At 36.9% G+C, this 22357-nt stretch overlaps 1 protein-coding gene across 1 annotated transcript; it reads left to right on the top strand.

Moving 5' to 3' along the window:
* Positions 1–282: 282 nt before the first annotated feature.
* Positions 283–19013, top strand: LOC134529538 (juvenile hormone epoxide hydrolase 1-like). Its single transcript, XM_063363739.1, is given in 7 exon segments — positions 283–365; positions 6961–7146; positions 9689–10233; positions 11631–11830; positions 13927–14161; positions 18565–18641; positions 18644–19013. Coding segments are annotated over 6 exon segments (1365 nt in total). The 5' UTR covers positions 283–365; positions 6961–6966; the 3' UTR covers positions 18772–19013.
* Positions 19014–22357: the final 3344 nt, after the last annotated feature.

Genomic DNA, 22357 nt, shown 5'->3' with positions numbered 1-22357 from the left:
AGTACTTTTCGGCCCTCAGCGAACTCTTAAATGCTTTTCGTAAGGAGACCCCACTCTGATATCTTGAATAGATTTGAAATCGCGTTGTTTTTCCCGAAGCTCTGCTCACCGCATGTGTGCCCGGGTAGGCGGAGCCCTTACGTTTTACGAGTTGCACAACGGGAAAAAATCATCGGTGCATGACTCGGCTGGAATAGTGGTGAAGCAGTCACTGTAAAGAAAAAAGTTGGCTGTCTCATGCTGATAAGCAGTTATCGCCTCGGGCCTAGACACCGCGTCGGTCCGGAGTTGAGTGACAAGGTAGGGACACGCGGCAGGAAGAGGAGGGCTCCCAACACTCGAAGCAGTCTATTGCTGCAACCGAGGTAAGAATTTCGTTTTATTCTAGTGCAGGGCAGAATTGAGGGAAATGTACCGAAAAACAAAGCTGCGTGCTTATCCACGGTCTGTATTCGTGGGATTTTACACGCAGTGTGTTTAAAAGCTCAAACATATAAGCTAACACAGGCCAACGAAAAAAATATTTGTAAAAACATTTTTAACCAATTTAACAAAATTTCATGTATGTTTGGGTGCTGAAACCATATTTGGTATCCTTTTTTTTATCACCAACAGTTCACTCCCAATAAGACATCAATTATTTATTTCAAAAACTAGGGAAAATGTTAGATGAAAAAAATGATAAATAAGTTTTTTATTCAGTTACAATTACCACTTACAATAATATTAAATAAATGAATGCGAGTATTAGGTACTTATATTTTTTTGTACTTTCTCTCCCTCTTCTCGGTAAAATTTCTTGCATAGCTTTTTCTTCGATGTGATGCATTTTGCTGTTCTCTGTGAAGTGACCAACAGTAATCACACATATTGGTATTCCAGCGTCCCTGGTATCGTTTCACCATCGCTTTTGTGTCCTGACGACACCGTTACCCTTGCTCTTCGCTCACATCACCTATGTTTTCAGGGGGAAAAAGCAAGATGATTATGCAATAAGCAGACTTTAAGGCTCATCAGACAACCAAATACTTTGAACTTGTTTAACATATTAGCTACAATAAATTCATAGTCAGGGGTTTTCACATTGCGCAAAAATTTAATAACAACATTTTTAAATGAAGTTAAAATCGAACATTAGTTACGAATATAAGGCCCAACGAAAAGCTTTAACAAATATTTCATTCCCAGTTTTATGTGGAGTGATGGCAAAAGGGGTTTACTACAGTCTTATACAAAACATGTTTCATGCCAGGTGTCAAAGTTTTTCTTAAGGGCCATTGTTTTTTGGACCAAAGTTGATCCTTTTCTCTGCTGTCCCACTCACATATAAAACATGTAAACTTAGTAAATCCTTTTTGTTGACCAAGAAGCATCGAGACAACTATTAGGAGAGTTTTTACAACCACGATTAGCATTATTAAAAAGTGAATAAAAAGAACATAGGTTAAGCACTGCAATTCGAGGTTGTATTAACTAGAAGAAAACGAACTGCTGTGTAGTGTTCAGAACTACCAACCTTATAACATTTGATTGTATTGGTAGCATCATGACACTGAAATATATTGTCAACTTGATATTTATATGATTACAAATATTTTTATATCTATTTTTATAAATAATTTATATTTACTTTAAATATTAAAATGTGAGAAATTGTTGGGTGATACGACTTTTTTTTATTATTATTTACAGTATCAGCACACCAAATAACACAGTAATTAGCTAAAATTATTTCAAAAGTTTTTTCTTCGTTGGCCTGTGCAATAATTTCATACAGAATATGTTAGTGTATTTTTTTTACATAAAAGGCTCACTAAAATTAAAATTAAAAGCTAATTTTTCACTGTCAGTGTTTGTGTGATTGCAGACATAATGTGTGTTAAAAATAGAATATTCAAGCTTATGTTACAGTCAGTGTTGATGCAATATTACACAAAGATTGTGATAAATTTCAAAACCAAAGCTAATTTTTCACAGTCTGTGTACGTGTAAATTTACTTTTAGAAGCTTGAAAACCCACGACATAAAGCTAAATTGACCACAACATGTTTCGTCTAAATTAAAACTACATCGGTATAGTTTTTACATCCGATTTTCAGGTTAAAATATACATACCCATGTATGTAAAAAAAAATTCCAGGAGATTCTTGTTGTCAACCAACATTCGTGTAAAATTACCCTTTAATTTTCAGTTATCAACCCTTAGTTTATTAGATAGTAAAACTTACGTTTTGGCGCTAACCATAGTTCACAATTACAAAAGGGAAAATTTCAAGTATTAACTGTTTACTGAATTGTAACAATATGGGCAGTATTTGAAAAAATATTTGTCGAAAATCGGGTCCAAAGCCGAGGTTTAGTACATTTTCAAGTCATTTTCGCTTTCTTCGGAACTGTTTAATTATATGGTTTATTATTTCACTTTGCAAATCAAATGATTCCATAGTCGACGTAGCTGCTCTGGCAGCGAATTCTAGCGGTGGGTGAGGATACTACATGTGATTCGCGTCTAAAAATGTAGTTGAAACACAATCTTCAAATATTTATCACACTCGACATCATCTTAAATAATACTACGTTAAATTTCGTGTCCGAGTTTCGTATTTTCCGAGGTTAAATGTTACACATCTCGGGCGAGTACTGATAGGGGAAGGTAGCCTATATTGGACCGTTTTGACTATTTGTCTCTATAATTCAGTTACCTGAATAGCAAAAATTTTTTTTAACAAACTAACATCTTCTACAATTAATGGGCTTACTCCTGATATACAAAACTTGCATAATATACAAGCGATAAACAAAAATAATATAAAGGTTGTTCTGCACTGTAACAAATGGTCCAAATTAGGAAATCGGTTTCTTAAATTGGACTTTAGGTTTCATTAATTGGACCAGGTGTTCTATAATGGACCTATTGTTTAACATCTTCAGTAAACATATTAATTACAATTTGGTTTCGCCTTTCATGATATTACATATAAGCAACTAAATCAAGTCTCCTTTAAACTTGAAATTATTAATGTAATTTGTGTAAAACATTAAAATTAATAAGTAAAAAATATTTCTGAATACTTGAACACTTGTCGCAGTAAAAGATACTTATCCTTGTATAGAAAACCTTACTAACAAAAATGTCTATACACACATTACACAGAAAAATTTCTTAACGTGGTGTTTGACATTGGCACATTTTGAATGTACCCACGTACGACAGCCTATACACTGGATCATGTCCTCCTGAACAGCCACGTCACACATGATGCAATACCAGTCACTATCAATTTCTTTCTTGCTAGGTGAATACTGTACTTGCTTAGATTTATTCCCAAATGAAAGTCGTTTCTTCCTTCCAGATTGAGATAATTCAAGTCTTCTTTTATAGGGGCTGCTGGTTAGAAGTTCTGCTTTTTGAGCTTGTCGACTAGGCCGGAATTTCGATGTAGAGCATTCATTCATTTTCGGGAGAGGAGACACTTCCTTCAGATGGTGGCGGAATGTACGGCGACTGTTGTCTAAAGACTTCTGATTGCTACAAGCCTCAATTTCATTTGCATCATTGTTTTGAGAGTCTAGTTCACAAGGTGTTCTTTGGTTTGATAGGGATTGTTCCGGTTCTTTATTTTCAGTCAAAGGCATATCGTTGACAATAGGCCTACAAAGGCCTACATTTTCTGAAGCAGTAAAGTGATGGTCTTGAAATATGTGCCTATTTACAGGCCAAACACCTGTTGCACGAAAAACACTTTGGGCAGTCCCGACTGTTGCTGCACGTCCATATGCTGCATTCAACAAAGATATTACAATTTTTACAACTGTATATTAAAAATTTGACTCAAAAAGCGCCTAAATTTCCCTAATTTAATGCTTGAACCCAAAATGCCCTAGGGTAATGGACCCCCCCCCCCTTTTTTTTTTTTTTAAACAAAATCCTGGTTGCGGCCCGGAGAAAAGACTGCAGTTATTGGCAAAACAATTTTTATCATACATTTCCTAAGTTGGACCAGTCCAATTTCGGAAACCTCAAATGGTCCAACATCGGCAACATCATACATTTTGTTTTTTATACACGTGACATAAATGAGTAACATTTATTATTATTAACCATCCTGCTGAATGTGTAGCCTACATTATGTAGTTTTCAATAACATTATGTTAAATTTGTTTGCTTACCAAGTGGTTTTGTAAATCACTATGAACTGTCGCACAACATTTACACCAGCTTCAACGAAAACACATCAAACCACACTGCGCGCCGACCAGTGGCGCCAGACACTCGACTTTCAGCACGGTCACGCGTGGAGGGGGTAGCTACACTGCGCACTGGCCACACAGACAGTTCTGTTTATCAGGGGAGCGGAAAATTCCATGGACCAACTTAGGCGGCGGTCCAAATTCGGCTACCTTCCCCTATACTTTGTCACAATTTCTTTTCTTCATATATTTTAGGAACGGTTTATTTATATTCCCGCTCATGCACTGTAAATACATTGCACCTTAAAATATGAAGAAATATTGTTTAAAAAATCTAAAGTTCTTTTATGCATAAATTTACGTCTGAGTTTACAGTTTACTTTTTTTTTTGCGTGAGCTGAGAAGAATAAATTAATTTTGAGTATCAACAAAACTTTAGAAAACTTGCAGTCTATAAAATTTACTTCTTTCGTTCAAATACGCGTTTCAACAAAACAGGGAATTCAGAAACCGAAATTCTGGCTTAATTAGCAAAGATCGCTTAGTTTATATTAAGTATTTTCTTAGTTTGCACTGTTCTAAATTACAGTAAATTTACAAACATATCACTGAAAAATTTGCCTTAAATAACCGAAGAGTTCTTCGTAATTTCAGATAACAAGATCTTCGAATAAACCACGTCGTATTTAAATTTTGAGCTCTGTTTTTCCTTATAAACGTGGAAGACATTAGAGTGTTTTTGCTTTTAGTATTTACAAGTTTTTGAAGTTTTGCTGTTATACCAAAATTATTCTTGTGGATTCATGCTCAAACTAAGTGAACTTAGTACCCGTAAATCTTTGAAGATAACGGTAGACTTACGGAAATCACTGGATGATTTTTAACCAGCGTTTTCCGTAAATTTAAGGTGAAAATGTTTAACAGTGTGGTAGTTCTGCAAACGCAATATTAAATCAACGCTGCTATGTACCAACTATCAAAAGGAAAATTTTCCCCTCACCAACGTTTACGTCTGCTGATTATTTCATGAAAGTCGTTTATGGAAAGGTCACATTGGCGGCACAGCGTTTAGCTACACTCTTCTGTCGCTTTGCCTTCGCCGCTGGATCACGTAAATCTGGTGTGCCGCGTGTGTGTTGCTTCTGGCTTCGGACGCCAGCCTCGCTGGTGCGTGCATCAGTATTCCTTACCTTTTAATACACTTTCATTAGCTCCACTTGTAAAACTAACTAACGAACTATGTAAACTAATCTTGGAAGTCGACTTTAACTCACTTCTAACTGTCGTATCGATTGGAAACTTTGCAAGTGTATGTAGTCCAGATGGCAATACAATAATTTGATACCATCGAACTGATCTGAAGATGGAGCCAGGAATATATTTTTATACATAAGTCGTGGGTTCGAAAAAGGGGGTAGGGGAACTTGTCCCTCTATAAAAAGTTTTGATGAACGGATAATTTATGTTATATTAGCTAACTAGCTGCATTAACCGGCGTTGCCCAGGCTTCACGTATATTGAAGGGGCACTACACTTTAAAAAAAAAATTGCACTATAAAAAATTGCCAATGGTACATAGCTCTGCGTTACAATTTTACAAGTGATATCGTTGGCAACTGAGTGTTTAAGGACTATCTTGTAAATTCACAAAAATATTTTACAGTGTAATTTAGAACAATAATGGTAGTTTTTTTTTTAATCAGACGTAGACGTATTTTTAACGTCAAGTGTGCAATTTCGCCAAAAAGTACTACAATTTTAATTTAAGAGGTGGAAAAAGACGATGGTTGTGATTTTTCGATATATGTATACCTACAGAAGGATTTTTTTTTATCACTTGAAGGCAGTGATTCCTCACTTAATTTGAATGCTAAGTGTGCAAAATTTCAAGAAGTATAAAATTTTGTTTTAAGGGTTGGGGAAGCTGTACGGGGGTGGTTTTACGAAGCCTCGTGTAAAAGTGACCTTTCTCTTTTTTAGAAATTCAAGTGTGCATAATTTCATCAAACTCAGAACCAAAATTAGATTTTTTTAAAAAGCAAACAAATTTAAATGCTTATTTATACGTATAATTTCATTTTATATTTTTACTGTTTAGTAGTTTAATCATGACTAGTAGTAAGCCATGAAATATTATTGTCATGTATGTTTGTATAAAAACCATATATTTAAGCTATTCACACTAATGACTATGTGGTATAAAAATGACCACATACTCTATCCTCCACGTTTTAACAAATGGTTGTATCCGCTTTCCTCGGGCATTACCATTATTTTATTTTTAGAATAGGTATCCTTGTTTAGTCGTCGCGTCCCTCTCAAGATATTCCACCCAGGATAATTTAGGGACCTTAACACGGTCTAAAATTAAATTTTGTCCTTTTTGAAGACTTATAAAGATAAGGAGCTACAGAAGCTCAGCGAAGAAGATCAGGAAGTTGAAGTCATTTTAAGGGTTTTGCTACCACACATTATTTCAATGAACTCATTTTTCAAAGCGACCATTTTTGGGGTGGTTGTAGAAATTTCTCCAATTAAGTATTATTCAAACCCTTAGTGTACCATTTCAAATACTTTCTATATTATTTACAATAAATGTCGGTCAACTCCAACTTCAAAGGCGTATACCAGTCTAGGAAAGCACTATAGACCATTATGTCATATATATGTGTTCAAGTTCCTTTTGTACTGAACCTGCAGCAATATTACGAATAAGTCATGCTGTGCACCCGTAGTCATGTATGATATCGTAGGATGAATATTTTACAGATAATCATGGGGTTGTTATTCACGTTGAGTGTGCTAGCGGCTATCATCTTCGTACTCAGACGCGTCTACCTGAAGATAACCCAAGTGCCACCCATACCAGTTCTGCCTGACACCTGGTGGGGCCCAGGAGAACGAAGAGAAGTCGACGAGTCGATCAGACCTTTCAAAATTGAAGTCTCCGAACAGGTGAGTCAATTGACTGTCAACACATTTTGTTTAGCTTAAGTGGACACCACGACCTTTTGTCATTTTATTTGAAACTTTCAGTGCCCCATTTCTCCTTGGATCGTTTTAAAACCCTATCTTCCTATCAGGGGGGGGGGGGGGGGGGGCAGAGAGAGAGAGATATGGTGCCAAGCACATTATTTCTACGGAAAAAAATATGTACCTGGAATAAAATCGTTTCAGTAAATAAGTACCATGCTATATTAGGGTTTCCCATTCATCAGAAAATCTTTAAAAGTTTAAAAATTATATTCAATACACTCGAATGTAAGTTTTTTTATGTGTGAACATTTTAGATATTGGTGTATAGCATTTGGTAGAAGTAATTTCGTGAAAAAGAAACGGATGTCGATGAATGGAAATGTGACACAATAATAAGGGACCCACGTGTAGCAACATACACCCGTATTTAGTCACTTTTGTAAATATTAGGGTACCTACCAAACATATTGGTGTGCAAAATGAAACTTTTTGAAAGCGAAACTACCCCGGAATATATTTGGTAAACTAAAATAATCATTGTAAAAAGTAATCTCAAATTTTAAAATACCCAAGAAATTTGGCATTACAGTGATTATCCAATATTTAGTTACGTCCAACACTCACTAACTGAATCTGTCACGCCAAAGAGATATGTTAACCTTGGAGACAAGCGTATCATGAAGCACAAATATTAGCCTACTCCATAGAGATTTGTATAAAATAAAAAAAATGAAAGTGTAACAATAGAGTAACATTCGAAATACAGCTACGTAAGTGGAATACGCTTAATTGTTAAATATGTGTTTTATTTATCATTAGGCACCTTTCGAATATCTATTCTTATAATAAAGACTAAAAAGGCTTATTTTTTAAATTGTTTTAGCTATAAACGAAAAAAGGTGGATGACATTTTCAATTTTTTACTTTTTCCCTTTCGAAAATCTATGTTTTTATTTTTTTAAGTATGTTTATTCTTGTGAAATTAAAAATTTTATTTAAAAAAACTTTGGTATTTTTGCCTTTTGTATACATATATAATTTTAATTTGTTTTTAGCCTTTTTTTTTTGTATGTATCCTTGTTTTCATCCTGCGACATTTCTTTGCATGGTGCGCTTACATTTTATAAATTCACTGTCATCATATTTTTGCAATGCACCTAAAGAAATGTGACTACAAAAATTTTGTGTATATTAAATTAAAGTCGTGTTGTATTCACCATCTTTCAAGGGCGCCTTAGGCGCCTTACTACCTCCTAGTAATAAGTATATCGTACATTTACCTTGGTCAATGTCCTTTCAATCTTGTTTGTGGGTATAAAATATGGTACTTATAAACATACATGCTTTATGAGAAGACGAACCTTTTGATATAAAAATCATTTTATTTAAAAAATTAGTAATTTTTTTGGAAAACGTGTAGCGTTTTGTACCATTATAGACTATGTCCTTGACAATATCCGGGCAAAAACAAACAAAGAATTTAAATATGAAGGGTTGTTCCATCTCTTCCCCAAAGTTGGTTTTTAATTTTTAACTTAATAGCCCTGCTGACCAAAGTGAAAATAACTGTTCTTTTCTTCTGCTGTAAGTGATGAAAAATTTCCTGGAAATACCTAGTTGTTGATTAACTTCCTGTAGACGCTGTGGCAGATGGGATTTTCCTTTTTACATGTCACCAGCACATTCAGAAAGCTTCATTTTCCATTTTTTCCCCCACTTCCATGATGATCTTTATGTTTGCGTGAATGCTGTTTATATATTTTATCATAACCTGGAAGTGTTTCTGTGCCATGTTTGCATATTACAAAAATGCCATCCACATGTATGTAACAGCATTTTTGGTTTCAGCTGGCAGGTATTTATTAACATTTCTTCAAAGTCAGCCATTAAAATTTTGGCCAAATAAGGAAAGAGTGGTGAAACCATGATAGTTCCTCCACTATATTTGAATATCTTGCTCCTAAATTTAAAAAAAATCGAGAATACACAGTACTATATATGATCATCTATGTCAATGCTCACTTCGTCTTCACCAAGTTATTTGTAGAGGATTTGGAGTGCTTCTTATAATTCACTTTAAGTGAAGACAATTATTTGTTGTCTGAATGGTAACTTGTTTCACAATTGTAATCAAATGTGCCAAATCGTTGACTTGAGAGACTGCAGTAGGAACAATTTGTTGAATTTTATTGTTAAATGATCTTGCAAGTTTGTGGTTATGATACCCGATGGCGGAGACTATTGAACGTCGTCTGAAATTCCGACCCCAACATAGGAAATTATTCCTGCAAAATGTATTCAACCAAAAACCCACATGGTAGCCATTTCAGTATTATTAGATAAATATTTTTTGTGATATAATTCAATTAATACATACAATTTTTGCATTCCATGAATTTACATGTAGTATGATAGTAAATTACTGCATTTAATTTGTGTTCTGTGCTTTCCAAAATGCACTTCCCTGTTGTTACGTGAAATTGAAGGAATAACGCAACACTCACTAGTGTTCTCGTCACAGGGACTGGAAGACCTGAGACAACGCCTGAAGAGGACCCCCGAGCTCACGCCGCCCTTGGAAGGTGTCGGGTTCGAGTACGGCTTCAACTCCAACTACCTGCACGAGGTGGTCCAGTACTGGCTCGACAAGTACGACTGGCGGCAGAGGGAGTCGTTCCTCAACAGCCTCCCGCAGTTCAAGACGCGCGTGGATGGGCTCGACCTGCACTTCATACACGTGAAGCCCAGAGACGTGCCGGCGAGCACACCTGTGCTACCGCTACTGCTGCTGCACGGCTGGCCGGGCTCCGTCAGGGAGTTCTACGGGCTCATTCCCCTGCTGACGACCCCTCGTGCTGGGGCGGACTTTGTGTTCGAGGTGGTGGCGTCCTCTCTGCCGGGATACGGGTTCTCGCAGGGCGCCTCCAAGCGAGGTCTGGGGCCCGCCCAGATAGGGGTCGTCATGAAGAAGCTCATGAGCAAGCTGGGCTTCGACAAGTTCTACGTCCAGGGAGGAGACTGGGGCAGCGTCATAGCCACCAGCATGGGGATAGTCTGCAAAGAAAAGTGAGTATCGGTCACCAAAACAGTTGTATTCCCCGATATATTTTTTGACCCATTTCACACTTTTTTTTATATCACTGAACCCTGGCTCTGACCTTAGAAGCCTATGCATTGATGATGATTTAATTTTTGAAGGAAATTTTGATAAAAGTACTTGTTCTAAAAGTTCCCTTAAGGTTTTGACCTGGAATAAACCCTGGACATGTTCAATGTTGCGTTTAATATAAGTTGTTTGTACTTGTTAGGTACACTATAGCATCACATCAAAGTTTGATAAAAAATTTAAAAATCATATTTTAAACATCTTAGTTATGAAAATACAACATAATATATCTTAAGACTCTATGTAGGTATATAAATAATGGAGCTTTAGTTAATTAGCAAATTTATTAGTCAAACAATTCCATAATCAGTGTAATTAACGAAAGACTATTTTATGTAGTACATACGAAAAATAAACAACATGGATTTTGTGTAACATTTAAGCTCGTTTCAAAAATGTAAACCACTACAGATTAAGGAAATATTGTTTTAATATTATTAACCTACAGGTCCGAGAACAGAAAATGTTCGTTTTTAACTACATTACTTTGTCATAAATAGAGTCAATGATTTTTTTTCTATACACAAAATTAAAATGTCGTGTGTTTGTAATCTCTTAGATTTATTTGTTTAACTGTTTTAAAAAATGAAGTTGAAAATACACTAAATATTCAGGGTTATTGGAGAAGAAAATGGTCGTCGCCTACTGCAAGAGTCCGACCCAGCAGTTATCTGGATTGATTTCAGGGGACCAAGAGAAAGCTAGATAAAAATTTTAACCAGCTATTCCGGAGTGCGATGCCCGTGAATAAACACTGCAGCGCATAACTTTGCTTATTGAAACTTTTTTGTAGAGAAGTATAATACCAAAGGGAATATATTTTTCGCGAAAAAGGTTCTGATCGCTCATTAGACTGCAATAAGGAATGCCTGCGCTAGTGATTTTTCCCTTGTAATTGGTGGCCGTCTGTAATTTGGCCGAACCATTTTGGACGCGATTTCTTCCGCACTGAAGCATGTACCTGAAATAAACCAAGCTAACAAAGAAATACAGACAAAGCTGTGACCTTTTAACACACAGCTGGACTGAAATATGTTTTGAGAAAAATACATGGCCCTAATAATTATTTTCAGTGTTATTCTATGTATTCTGAGAAAGTTCACAGTTGTGAAATTATCTGAAAGTGGGCAAAGTTTGGTAATAAAACTATGTTGAATAAAATTAATAACTATTTACCAAAAACTAATTTGAATAGTATGTTCCGTATCTCCTAAATCTTAAATCTATTGCAACAAAATTATTTTATCGTAGTATAAGTTGCGTTTTATAGCGCTTCAATTAAATTTTCTGTTTCCAGTCTTCTAGGAATGCACTTGAACATGTGCAACTCAGGAATGACCGTCAGCACTCTCAAGTGGATACTCGGCAGTCTCTGGCCCACGCTGATAGTGGAGGAGGAACTCAAACACAAGCTGTATCCCATCAGCAAGTGGCTGGCTTACTTCATCAAAGAGTTCGGCTACATGCATCTCCAGGCAACCAAGCCAGACACAGTCTGTGAGTCTAATTCTCTTTCCTCGCGGCAACATGCAGTAACGGCACTCTTTGCCAGTTCTCTGTGTCTTTGCGCTGCTAAACAAGTCAAGGGTTGGCGCGCTCAGGAATGCAAGGGTTGCGGACGAAGCAGGTGAAGGAAACTTGGGCTGGTTAACCATCCCGTGGAGAAACGAGGAGCTCACACGAAGTGTACGAACATTACAGTATTTTTTACAAATACAGTTTTGTTTGCTAGTCATTTATTTCCATTACGAGGAGGTATTCAAACATAATTAGAGTGGTAACTTTACATGAGATCATTTTTTTAATACGTCAGATAGGTCTGTGTCACACTATGCGATGGAATTGGAGTGGTTACCAGTTTCTCATTCGGTTTTTTCTTCAAGATCAATTATTTGCATGTTCGATCTTGAAACTTTCTTTAGTGCATTCTAGAGATACCTGGATTGTGCAATCTGAAAAAAAGCAGTTAAATGAATATTCATCAAAAAGTCACATTCATGAATTTTTTTAGTACCTACCCTTTCTATTACCATTTGTTTTATTTATTAATGGACAAATAAATAAAAGATTAATACATACTGCTCTTAATAAGTATGGATGGTTGGATAGTGCCTGCGTTCATTCAAGGTTACCTACTAAATTTAAAAACTCTAAACCAATATAAACCATCAATTCGCAAAGCTAGAATTTCAGACTAAATTGGGGAGTTTAGAAATTGTTGCGAGATAATGGTTGTGGGTTTATGCGGATGAACTTAGATGGTCCCAGAGTCATCCAGTTCTCTCTACTCAAAGGTGGCAGGCAGCACTGTTTCACTAGGGTGTCTGTTGATGAACTTGCTAAAATCGTTTTTAAAATAATCATCACATTGATTTGTGTTTCTGCTATGTGCTAAAGCTTATTATGTGGCTTAAATATTTTTTTCATTAACTATAGTGTTAAATAATGGTTAGGCATATTTAACTTAACCCCAATTTCTTAGATTAAGTATAACTGTCTGAACGAACAAAGTAATTTTATTTTATGGTTGAAAATTACAATTTTTTTAAATTCTGGCGCAAATATGTACAGTTTTAAGGCAATTTTCTGAATTTCCAAAAATAAATAGCATACCACTGAACAAGTGCGGAACTAACTGGTGGTCGTTAAGAAGAGTGGCAAAGCATACTGCGAAAAATTAATATAATGCTTCTTTTTATTTATAATATTATAATTCGGATTTATTTTTATTTTTAATAGCATGGTCGAAAATTCATGCTTATTAAGATACAGTTATTTTACCAATAATTGATAGCATGTTGACTAAATCCTTTTTGAACCTTTAATTGTTAATATTGGTACGTTTTAAAATTTGTTTATTTTCGTTTGGGATCAAAATAAATGCAAAGTTTTAGGTTAACGTTCATGGTTACATTATATTAACTTATCTTTAAGGATTTATTCAACAATGTAAGTCCACGCTCTTATGCTGAAAGCCACCAGAGAACTTATAATCTCGTCGCCTGAGGCCCCTTTAGGTGTACCCTACTCACAGACAAGCTGTGCAGTAATCTACCTGTGACCCATTTCTGTATGGACAATGGAACTGCCGAATACATACGTCACATTACGGCCACTGTTGGCACCAAGGAATTATTATTCAATGGAGTGGGTGCCTGTCTGTTCTATAATTATTTAAGTCATTCTGGTAGTCAATTGGTTAGCAAACCAAACAGTGTCTGTATAAACGCTAATGCTAGGGGCTTGGAATTATTTTTCCGTCGGTACGGGTCGAGATATACCTCCTGTAAAAATGTCGAGCTTCTAGCTCGTTTGAAAGTGGGATGGAATTTGTATGGATGAGTGTCAGTCAGTGAGTCGCACATTGGGATATATATATGTGTGTGTGTGTATTTCACCATACACAAATATATTGTTCATTAAAAACAAACCTTTCTCTCGGTGTACTGGCATAGCGTTAGTCAATGTATCGTTAGACTTTGTTCACTCTATCTCCAATAAAGCTCCATAACTTTCGTGCCTCGACAATTTTAAGAGTGTTTGAAGTATGTTTGTGCCGTGAGTGCAGACTCTATGGACGTGTTTCCTTCCAGCCGTGGCCCTGAGGGACTCCCCGGCTGGTCTCGCCGCCTACATCCTGGAGAAGTTCTCCATGTGGACCAATCCTGAGTGGGAGTCGCGGACAGATGGAGGACTCACAGTCAAGTACCGGCTGGACGACCTGCTGGACAACATCATGATCTACTGGATCTCCGGCTCCATCACCACCTCCGTCAGGCTCTACAGCGAGGCCCTCTGCAGAGAGTACCGCGCCCTCAATTTGGAAAAGTGAGTTCCTTTCTGTCTGAACTGTACGTTCCTTTTTGACGTGTAACCATCTTAGCTCTCGGTATACGGCATTTAGTAGGAGTGATTTCGTTAATATGGAATAGAAGTAGATTAACATAAATGTGACACTTAGGTGGCGGACCTACGTGTAGCAAATTAAAACCGTATATAGTCACTTTAGTAAACATTAAGGTACATACCAAACGTACTGGCGCGCCAAATGTTTCGTCATGATAGTAAAACAACCCCGGTATATATTTGGTAAATTAAAAAAGTCATAGTAGAAAGTAATCTCAAGTTTTAAATAACATAATCAAATTAGCATTGCAATGCTTAATATAAAGAATATGCTCCTTGCAATGTGTCAAAGTGCTCGGTAGCACAGCTGTAGAGCGCATTCTTGTTAACCTCAACGGATATGGTTCAAATCTCTTCACTAGAATTTTTTTTACTATTTTAATACCATGACAATTTAATAATTTGTAATACTAATTTTGAATCAGCTCAAAAATGTTGAGATTTGTTTGCAGTAATTATTTACAGAATGATTTCAGTCGTTTGAGAAAAAATAAATATACGAACACCTACTTAATGTTATAATATGTTATTTTAATGTTTCATGTTAATATTTTAGTAATGCCATACATGTATAACTTCTAACGTGCGCAGAAACTTTAAAGTATTATTTGTTTAGTGAATTTCAACAAGATTAAAATTACTTTAAAAATATTTCTTGTCGAGATTAGTTCTAAAGCCGGGAATTAGGATTTTTTCAAGTTTATTTCGCTTTTATCGGGGACGTTTCCAATAGTTTAACATTCTATTTGTGTGTGATTCGCGTCTATAAATGTTGGTATATAAGTACTTGAAAAGCGTATATTTTTTTCTATTCATCAGTATATTTATTACGTTTGGCATTATTTTAAAGAATTTTACTTTAAAGCTCGTGTTAAAGTTTCGTATTATAAGTTTATTTGCAACATGAACAACACGAGATCACACGAATTTGCTCATTACCGAGATTAGATGTTTACACATCACTGGCGACTACTGGAAGAGTTCAATTTTTTTTAAAATTTTTAAAATTTTCTTTTCTTTTTCCCGTAAATGCAGGAATTACAGTGATCAATTATGTTAAAGTTATGTTACAAAGTATATAAAAATCCTTGAACTTTGGTATTAAGTGTTTATGGGAGACAATGAATTAATTCTCGAAGAGGGAAAAGCATGTTGCTAGGCTCGAAGAAATTGTTTTTAAATTGGTGTTTTGATTATAAAAATATCTTAATTTTTTTTTAAATTTTTATAAAGTCGCCTGAAAAAATTAAGCATGAAGAAACAACTCAGATGATTTTTTTTTTTTTTTTTTACCTATTTGCAACGGAAATTCATGCTTGAAACACCATCGCCACATTTAGATTTCTAAAGTTATGGCATGAGAGTGAAAGATGTCAAGGCAACAAAAAGAGTGAATATACACTCTTTAAAAGTGTATTGGTCGCCCCTTCTAATCCACCTTTCCAGGTGCAAAGTCACGTGGGAAACCCGGTTAAGGTACCCGCGGGTAATAAGGCCTGCCTTGTTTGAAATGACGCTCGTCCGGCCGACACGCGCACACACGAAGTACGCGCCACAGAAGCGCGCTCCCCACTCCCCGGCTGAGCCGGCCTTCCTCCGGAGAGGCCGCGTCGCGCGAGTGATAACATTCTGTGGCAAACAGCTGATTACGTAACCCTCTGCTCTATTTGTTTACAAATTCATGTTCTTTTGAAGCCTAAAGTTTGAATTTAGTATTGCAGTCTAAATATTTGTTCATTTTGTTTTTCTTACTTACGTGGCGGACGGATATTAAGGCCTATCAGATTTGGTCATAGGCCTTTTTAACTAACTATTTGTTTTTTGCAATTTTAATATCATTTTTTATATGCTTAAATGTTTTACCAACGTAAATAATAAATTAATAATTTTTTTGGTGTTTATTTTGTTATTTTTGCTCTATTTTGTTCATTTTACGTTGTTTTTTAGTGTCAACGACGACAATATCTCCCAAATGGGCATTATGATCTGAAGAAAACTTGGTGTCGGCTGTTAGAGCAGTACAAATGGGTATCCTTAGCACACATAAAGCTGCAGAGAGGTACAAAGTCCCTAGAAGAACCATAATATACCATCTCCAAAGTGGAAGCATTAAAAAAATCTATGTCTAAAAGTCATCCTGAACGAAGAACAAGAGGAGGGTCTTGTGAACAGGATAATCAGGTTTGCTGAAATAGGACTGCCTGTGACACGAAGAATTCTCTTCGCTTGGTGTACTGATTTTGTGTGCAGAATAACATTAATCATAAATTCAACGAAACCATCAAGCTGGCAGGCAAAAAAGGGTTTAAAACATTTGTGGAGAGAAACCCTATAATTTCTTAATGAAATCTAAATTTGTGTAACCTGCTAGAGCTCAGAAACTCAACAATTTCATTGTTTATGAGCATAACAAAGAGAGAACTCCATATCAGCAGCTAATGCCGACGCCGGTAAAAACCAAAGAAAAAAAGGCCAACAAGAAAATAAAGGCCATAAATTACAGAGGAACTCCAGTATGAAGGATCTTTTTGAGAAAAAGAAGAAAAAAATAATAACAAATATTAGTTCCACTAAGAAATCAGCCCCTACAAATAATGTGCTTCTACAACTCAAAAGGGGTGGTATTGTCATGCCTGTGAGGAGTACATGATGGCTGACATGTAACAATGCAGAAAATGCGTCAAATGGTATCACGAGGAGTGTGTCGGTTTATCAGAGAAAGATGCTGATGCTTTTGAGAGCCCTGGCGGCTGTCAGGTGAAGATATGTATAGATTTGTTATAAGTGTTGCACGTTAAATACGTATCTGCATTTATTTTATTACTTATAAAAATTAAAATATTAAGATTATAATTTGTTTATTTTGTCATTTGAAGTCATTGGCCTTATTATCCTGCCACAGTAAAATAATGCCTGCTGGCAGAGAAGGTATATACTTATATTTTTTTGTTTATGGCAAAACACGCCATTTTAAATTTACGCGTTATTCCAAATATTCTGCAAGACTGATTAGTAATATAATATGTTGATTGACTATGACATACTTTTTATTTTATTTTAAATCTCCCTTAGATAGGCGTTATTACTCGTTGGTACATTACGCCTTATAATGAAATCTTCGACTTAACTGAATTGCTATTAAATGTAATATACCTTGTACAAATTTCCGAAAGAATATAACTTAATTGTTCGTTACTTTGGAGGTATTAGATCATCATTTGTACGTGACATCAGCCTCTCATAAGTTTTGATGATTACATTAACGGTGCGGCCTGGATGTGCACTTTAAAAGTTCGAAAAGGCTCAAAAGGCATGGGGTCGCTAAGGGTGACATTGATTTAAGCATCACACGCCTCTTCGCCTTTACGCACCAGGCACAAAACTACATTACAGTCTTCGCGTTGGTAACATGCCTCTATGGGACTTGTGCTGGATTATTAAAGAGAAGTGTACCTTTTTTTGTCCCTAAATATATTAAATTGATGTAATTACAATTTTCATACCTAAAATCGTCCCTGGAAACACCCCTTTTAGCCTTTTCAATTGCCAAAAAAATACTTGTTAAGGACGAAACCATGAAACGGAACTTATTGACAAGAGCAATGGCTCAGGCACATTTAATGTATCTTGAGTGGTTTGTTAATGGGTCGTCAACACCTGGAGCTCTTCATGCCGTTTGGCGGACCGGCCAGTGGTACGCACAGATTCAGGCAAAACCACGTGATTTGAAAACTACTCAAGATATCTATCAGAGTGGGGCCTTTTTACGAAAAGCATTTAAAAATTCGCTGAGGGTCGATAAGTAGTTTTGTTACCAGTAGGTTTTTAAACTGTTTTTTTTTAGAAGCGTTAAAATGGCTAAAAGGCGTGTTTTCAGGAAAACATTTAGGCATAAAACAACCGATCCAAATGCTTGAAATCACTTAAGGGACTTGCGTTATATCTTTATCTTCATTTATCCGCCATATAATGTTACGGTCACCGCTCAAATTTCATAGTTTCCCTGTGCACGATGAGAAGACTGCGCGCTAGTTCAGAGCCTTGCCCTTAGAGGCAATACGTGCTTTAAGCCCCAGCGAGTTTCACACTTATTTTCCCGCCTCACTAACCCAGATACACCCTTCGTTAATTAGGGGTTTCTTATTACAATACCTGGGGCCTCAATTCTGTTCATGAGCATTGATTTAGAGATAGGTTCAGGTCAAAAGTTGATGTTTTTTTTTGAGCTCACAGTGGCTCGTGGTCCCCCCCTTTTTCTTTGGGTTATTCTGCCACACATGGATGTGTACCAAATGTGTTCACTTGCTGGTGTGGATGTTGGCCAGGATCCCAGTGGAGGTGCCGATGGCGTGCGCGCTCTTCCCCAACGAGATCGTGTTCAGACCCGAGTCCCTGTGCAAGGACAGTACCTGAACATGGTCCAGTGCAGCCGCATGCCCCGCGGCGGGCACTTCGCGGCCCTCGAGGAGCCTCTGCTGCTGGCCGACGACGTGTGGTCCGCCGTGCACCGCATGCGGCGAGACGTCGCGTGATGCCTCGCGCGCTGCCGACCAGACGACTACTGTTTCAAACCAGGAGATACTCGTCTTGCCTTTGAAGATTGGTAGCAGTGCCAATGTATATATCACAAAAATATAATTGTGTTTTCGGTTGCTTAACATAAATGTACGAAATAGCAATTAACTGTGTAGTTATGCCACAATATCAAGGAATTCTTTCAAAAACATTTTATTTTATGAAATGTTTTAATTAACAACTGTGTAAATTTTAATTATTACAGAGGATTTCATAATAAAATAAAAATTATAAAAAACTTCTAATATTATTTCCAAACTCATAGCTTATTCACGTTTCAGTTGAATAGTAGGAATAATACCAGTTCAGTTAATGTTACACTTAAACGATTAATATAGGTATATTGTTGAGAACTAATGTGGGGAAAACTGGGTTCGTAAGGGATTCCCAATTAAGTTGTATTACAGTTTTATTAATTACTAATATTTACATTAATAATAAATAATTGTTCTTAAAAAATATCCAATTACAAATCACTGCCACTTAAAAATGTTTACTCTCAAGTCACTCAATGTCTGTTAAGTTCCACAGTTTGCACTTCTCACTGGAGCTAGGCTCAACAGTGGTTCTACCCTTACCTTACGCCTGTCCATACACGCTGTCTCGCGCCACTAAGTCACACTCTCTCGCCCCGCGTCAAGCCATTCTCGAAGGGGTCTCTCACCCTCTTCGCCAATGTCGCACTTCCCTTCACTCTCGGAACTCGCCCGGAACTCGTTCGGCACTGTCGCGGAACTCGTCTCGGTACTCTCGCTGGACTCGTTGCGGGACTCTCGCCGCATACCCGAGAAGGCCGACGTCGCTGCTTAAGTACCTGGAATGCCCTTCTCGAAACGTCATCCGGGCTGACCCGACGCCCGAAACATCAAGAAAGGCAGTGTTTATTCTCGCCCCTCCACGTGGTAGCCCGTGGAATTCCCATGACCGCTCAGTGATAGATAACAACGCCGAGGAAGGACGATTCGATAGAAGTGGTGGAGGGAGAGGGTAATAACGACCCTTGTAATCTTGCCAGGCACGCGTGGCTTGTCCTACGTCAGTGGAAGACATGTACTCGGCTCGTGAAGCCAGTGGTCGTGCAAGGCCACCAGCCAGATCCTAACCAGTTATCGTAGTCTGGTCTTTCACGTTCGTAACTACAGATATAGTGTCTTGCATAATAATATGCTTAGAATATATGTTACAAATATTCATATACTTAAAATGTATATATCTATGCTAGGTATATTATTATATTAAATATGCAACCATAAATCTAAATGGATTCACAGTGTAGATTTTCAAGACTTTTGTTGGTTTTCTCCGTGTGCTCCTGATTATTTTCGGCAAGAATACTACTGGTGCCCTCCATGTGTTTCAGGTTATTTCTGAGAAAACAATCGCTGCATTCATTTTTTTTTTTTCAAAATGAGACAGACAATTGTATAGTTTCGTTTAATTGGCGACTTCTTGTTACCAAACTTCCTTCTCCTTAATATCTAGCGAAGCCCTCCTTCTCTTAAGACCGCGAGAGAGCATCCTGCATCCCACGTAAAAAATAAATTATATTTACCTCAACACAACATGTGGCGCCATCTGTTGGAAGGAATAGGAACTATTTACAACAAATTTCTTGTATTATGTAATTAAACCCTCGCTGACAAACTATTAAAAATTCTTTTTAAGTAATTGTTCCAATTTAATACTCTCAGTTTGCAGCTGGTATTAGTCGCAGAAGCTAATTAGGATCCCAGTTAGATGCCTGCAGCGATAACGAAAGTACACGGGTGTTATTTCTGCATCAAGGATTTTGTCCTGAGAAAGAATGCTAGACGCCACGAGAAGAATGATTGTGTTAAACATCCACTATGTAAAATGTTAAGCTGTGATGTGTGTAGCAGTTTGTTTACAGGAATTTATAACTTAAAAAGACATGGTATAACTTGTAAAGCCGTGCCCACTTACAAGATAGACATGAAAGAGGCCATCGATAAAGTCACTACACTTAAGAAAAGTGTGCTGCATGACGAAAATAATTTTCCTTTTCTTGAACGTGATTATGCTCATAGCTCTCCTGATATCGTCAAGAAACTTATGTTGAAAGACGTTGATGATTTAAGGAAGACTGAAAATGCAATTATCATTACTATATATAGTAGAGAATACATTCAAGCCATCTCAAGTAGATCCTCCGTACTTTGGGAAAATAATGGACACTTAAAAAGGAAGCTTGTAGATGTTGAATAAGCTTCGAAGTCAACGATTTAGAATTCTTACAGCAATCCATGTTTTGATTTTGAAAACTATGATGATGGTGTCAGTGACTTTGAAGCTGGTGACAAGAACAAAGATTGTGACGAAGCACCTAAAGCTGGCAAGATCGAAGACTGTGATAACGGCCTGAGATCAAAACGATGGAAACGACGTGATAAAATAAATTATTCTGATCAAGCTTATGATTATGAAACTATAGCTATGATGATGGCGACAGTGACTTTGAGGTTGACGAGAAAACAGAAGACACTCCTTAGTGGCGTAGGCCCGTTTGGGGGGGGGGGGGGGGTGCACTAACGGTAGACGATGCGGCCGTGACGTCACGGGATAAGTATGCACACCCACTACCTGACGTGCGTTGGACAGAGCGTACCTGCTCCTTTCCTCGTTTCACACAGCACACAGTTGTTGCCAAGGACTTGACGGTAACAGTACAGTGCCAGTGCGTGTTGGGTGCGTTTGTCTGCTGCAGTTGTAACCTGTATGGTTTCTTCCATTGTCCGGAATTTTTTCAGCCACAATGATTTGTGAATGACTCAGGTATAGTTCCTTTGCTGTTACATAAATATAATTAAGATATTTCTTTATAAACCAGTCTTCTCTGCTTGTTCAGTCGGTCCGCCTTATCCACGGACTTCACATTCGCTCGTACTTGACCATTTAAGTTAAAAACAGCTTACATAGGGCCCTGATTACGGACTTTCACAATATTCCCATTCTGAATGTAATTTTTACAGTAATTCAAAATAATTTTAACTGTTCGATGTTCGTGCCACCATTCAATGATGAAAGTATTGTATGCATGCAATATGCCACTCGAATAAATGTTATTTGTAGAGGTGGTGATTTATCGCGGAGAAATTGGCTATTTGCTAGACTGCAATATGCTGTGCAAACTGAAAATACACGACTGACTGAGATTTTCATTTCACTTTTGGCCGGCGTGTGTGTAGCAAGAATGCCACTACTACAATGCAATACGTCTGTAATTGGCCATCAAACAATTAGGATGTCGTGACAAAATGCCCGTTTCCAGTTAAAACTTTAAAAGTAAGCTATGTTAGTTTGAAAACTATGCCGGCTTGAAACATTTTTGCGATAAATCATCATATCCAATTTTTAACTTATCATATTATTAATATAGTTTTTACTTTATGACATTTCATCCTTTGACAGAATCTACCTAGGTTAGTTAGAAATTTTTTTTTGCTTATGAATCGAGTACGAGGAATGTTCTTGATTAAAAAAAAGTAAAATGAGTCCTAGCATTGCAGTAGTGCGATGTTTACG

The sequence above is a fragment of the Bacillus rossius genome, chromosome 1 (assembly GCF_032445375.1).
Source record: "Bacillus rossius redtenbacheri isolate Brsri chromosome 1, Brsri_v3, whole genome shotgun sequence".
NCBI lineage: Eukaryota > Metazoa > Arthropoda > Insecta > Phasmatodea > Bacillidae > Bacillus > Bacillus rossius.
The sequence above is the reverse complement of the archived record's forward strand: the minus strand, read 5'-3'. Positions and strand labels throughout refer to the sequence as shown.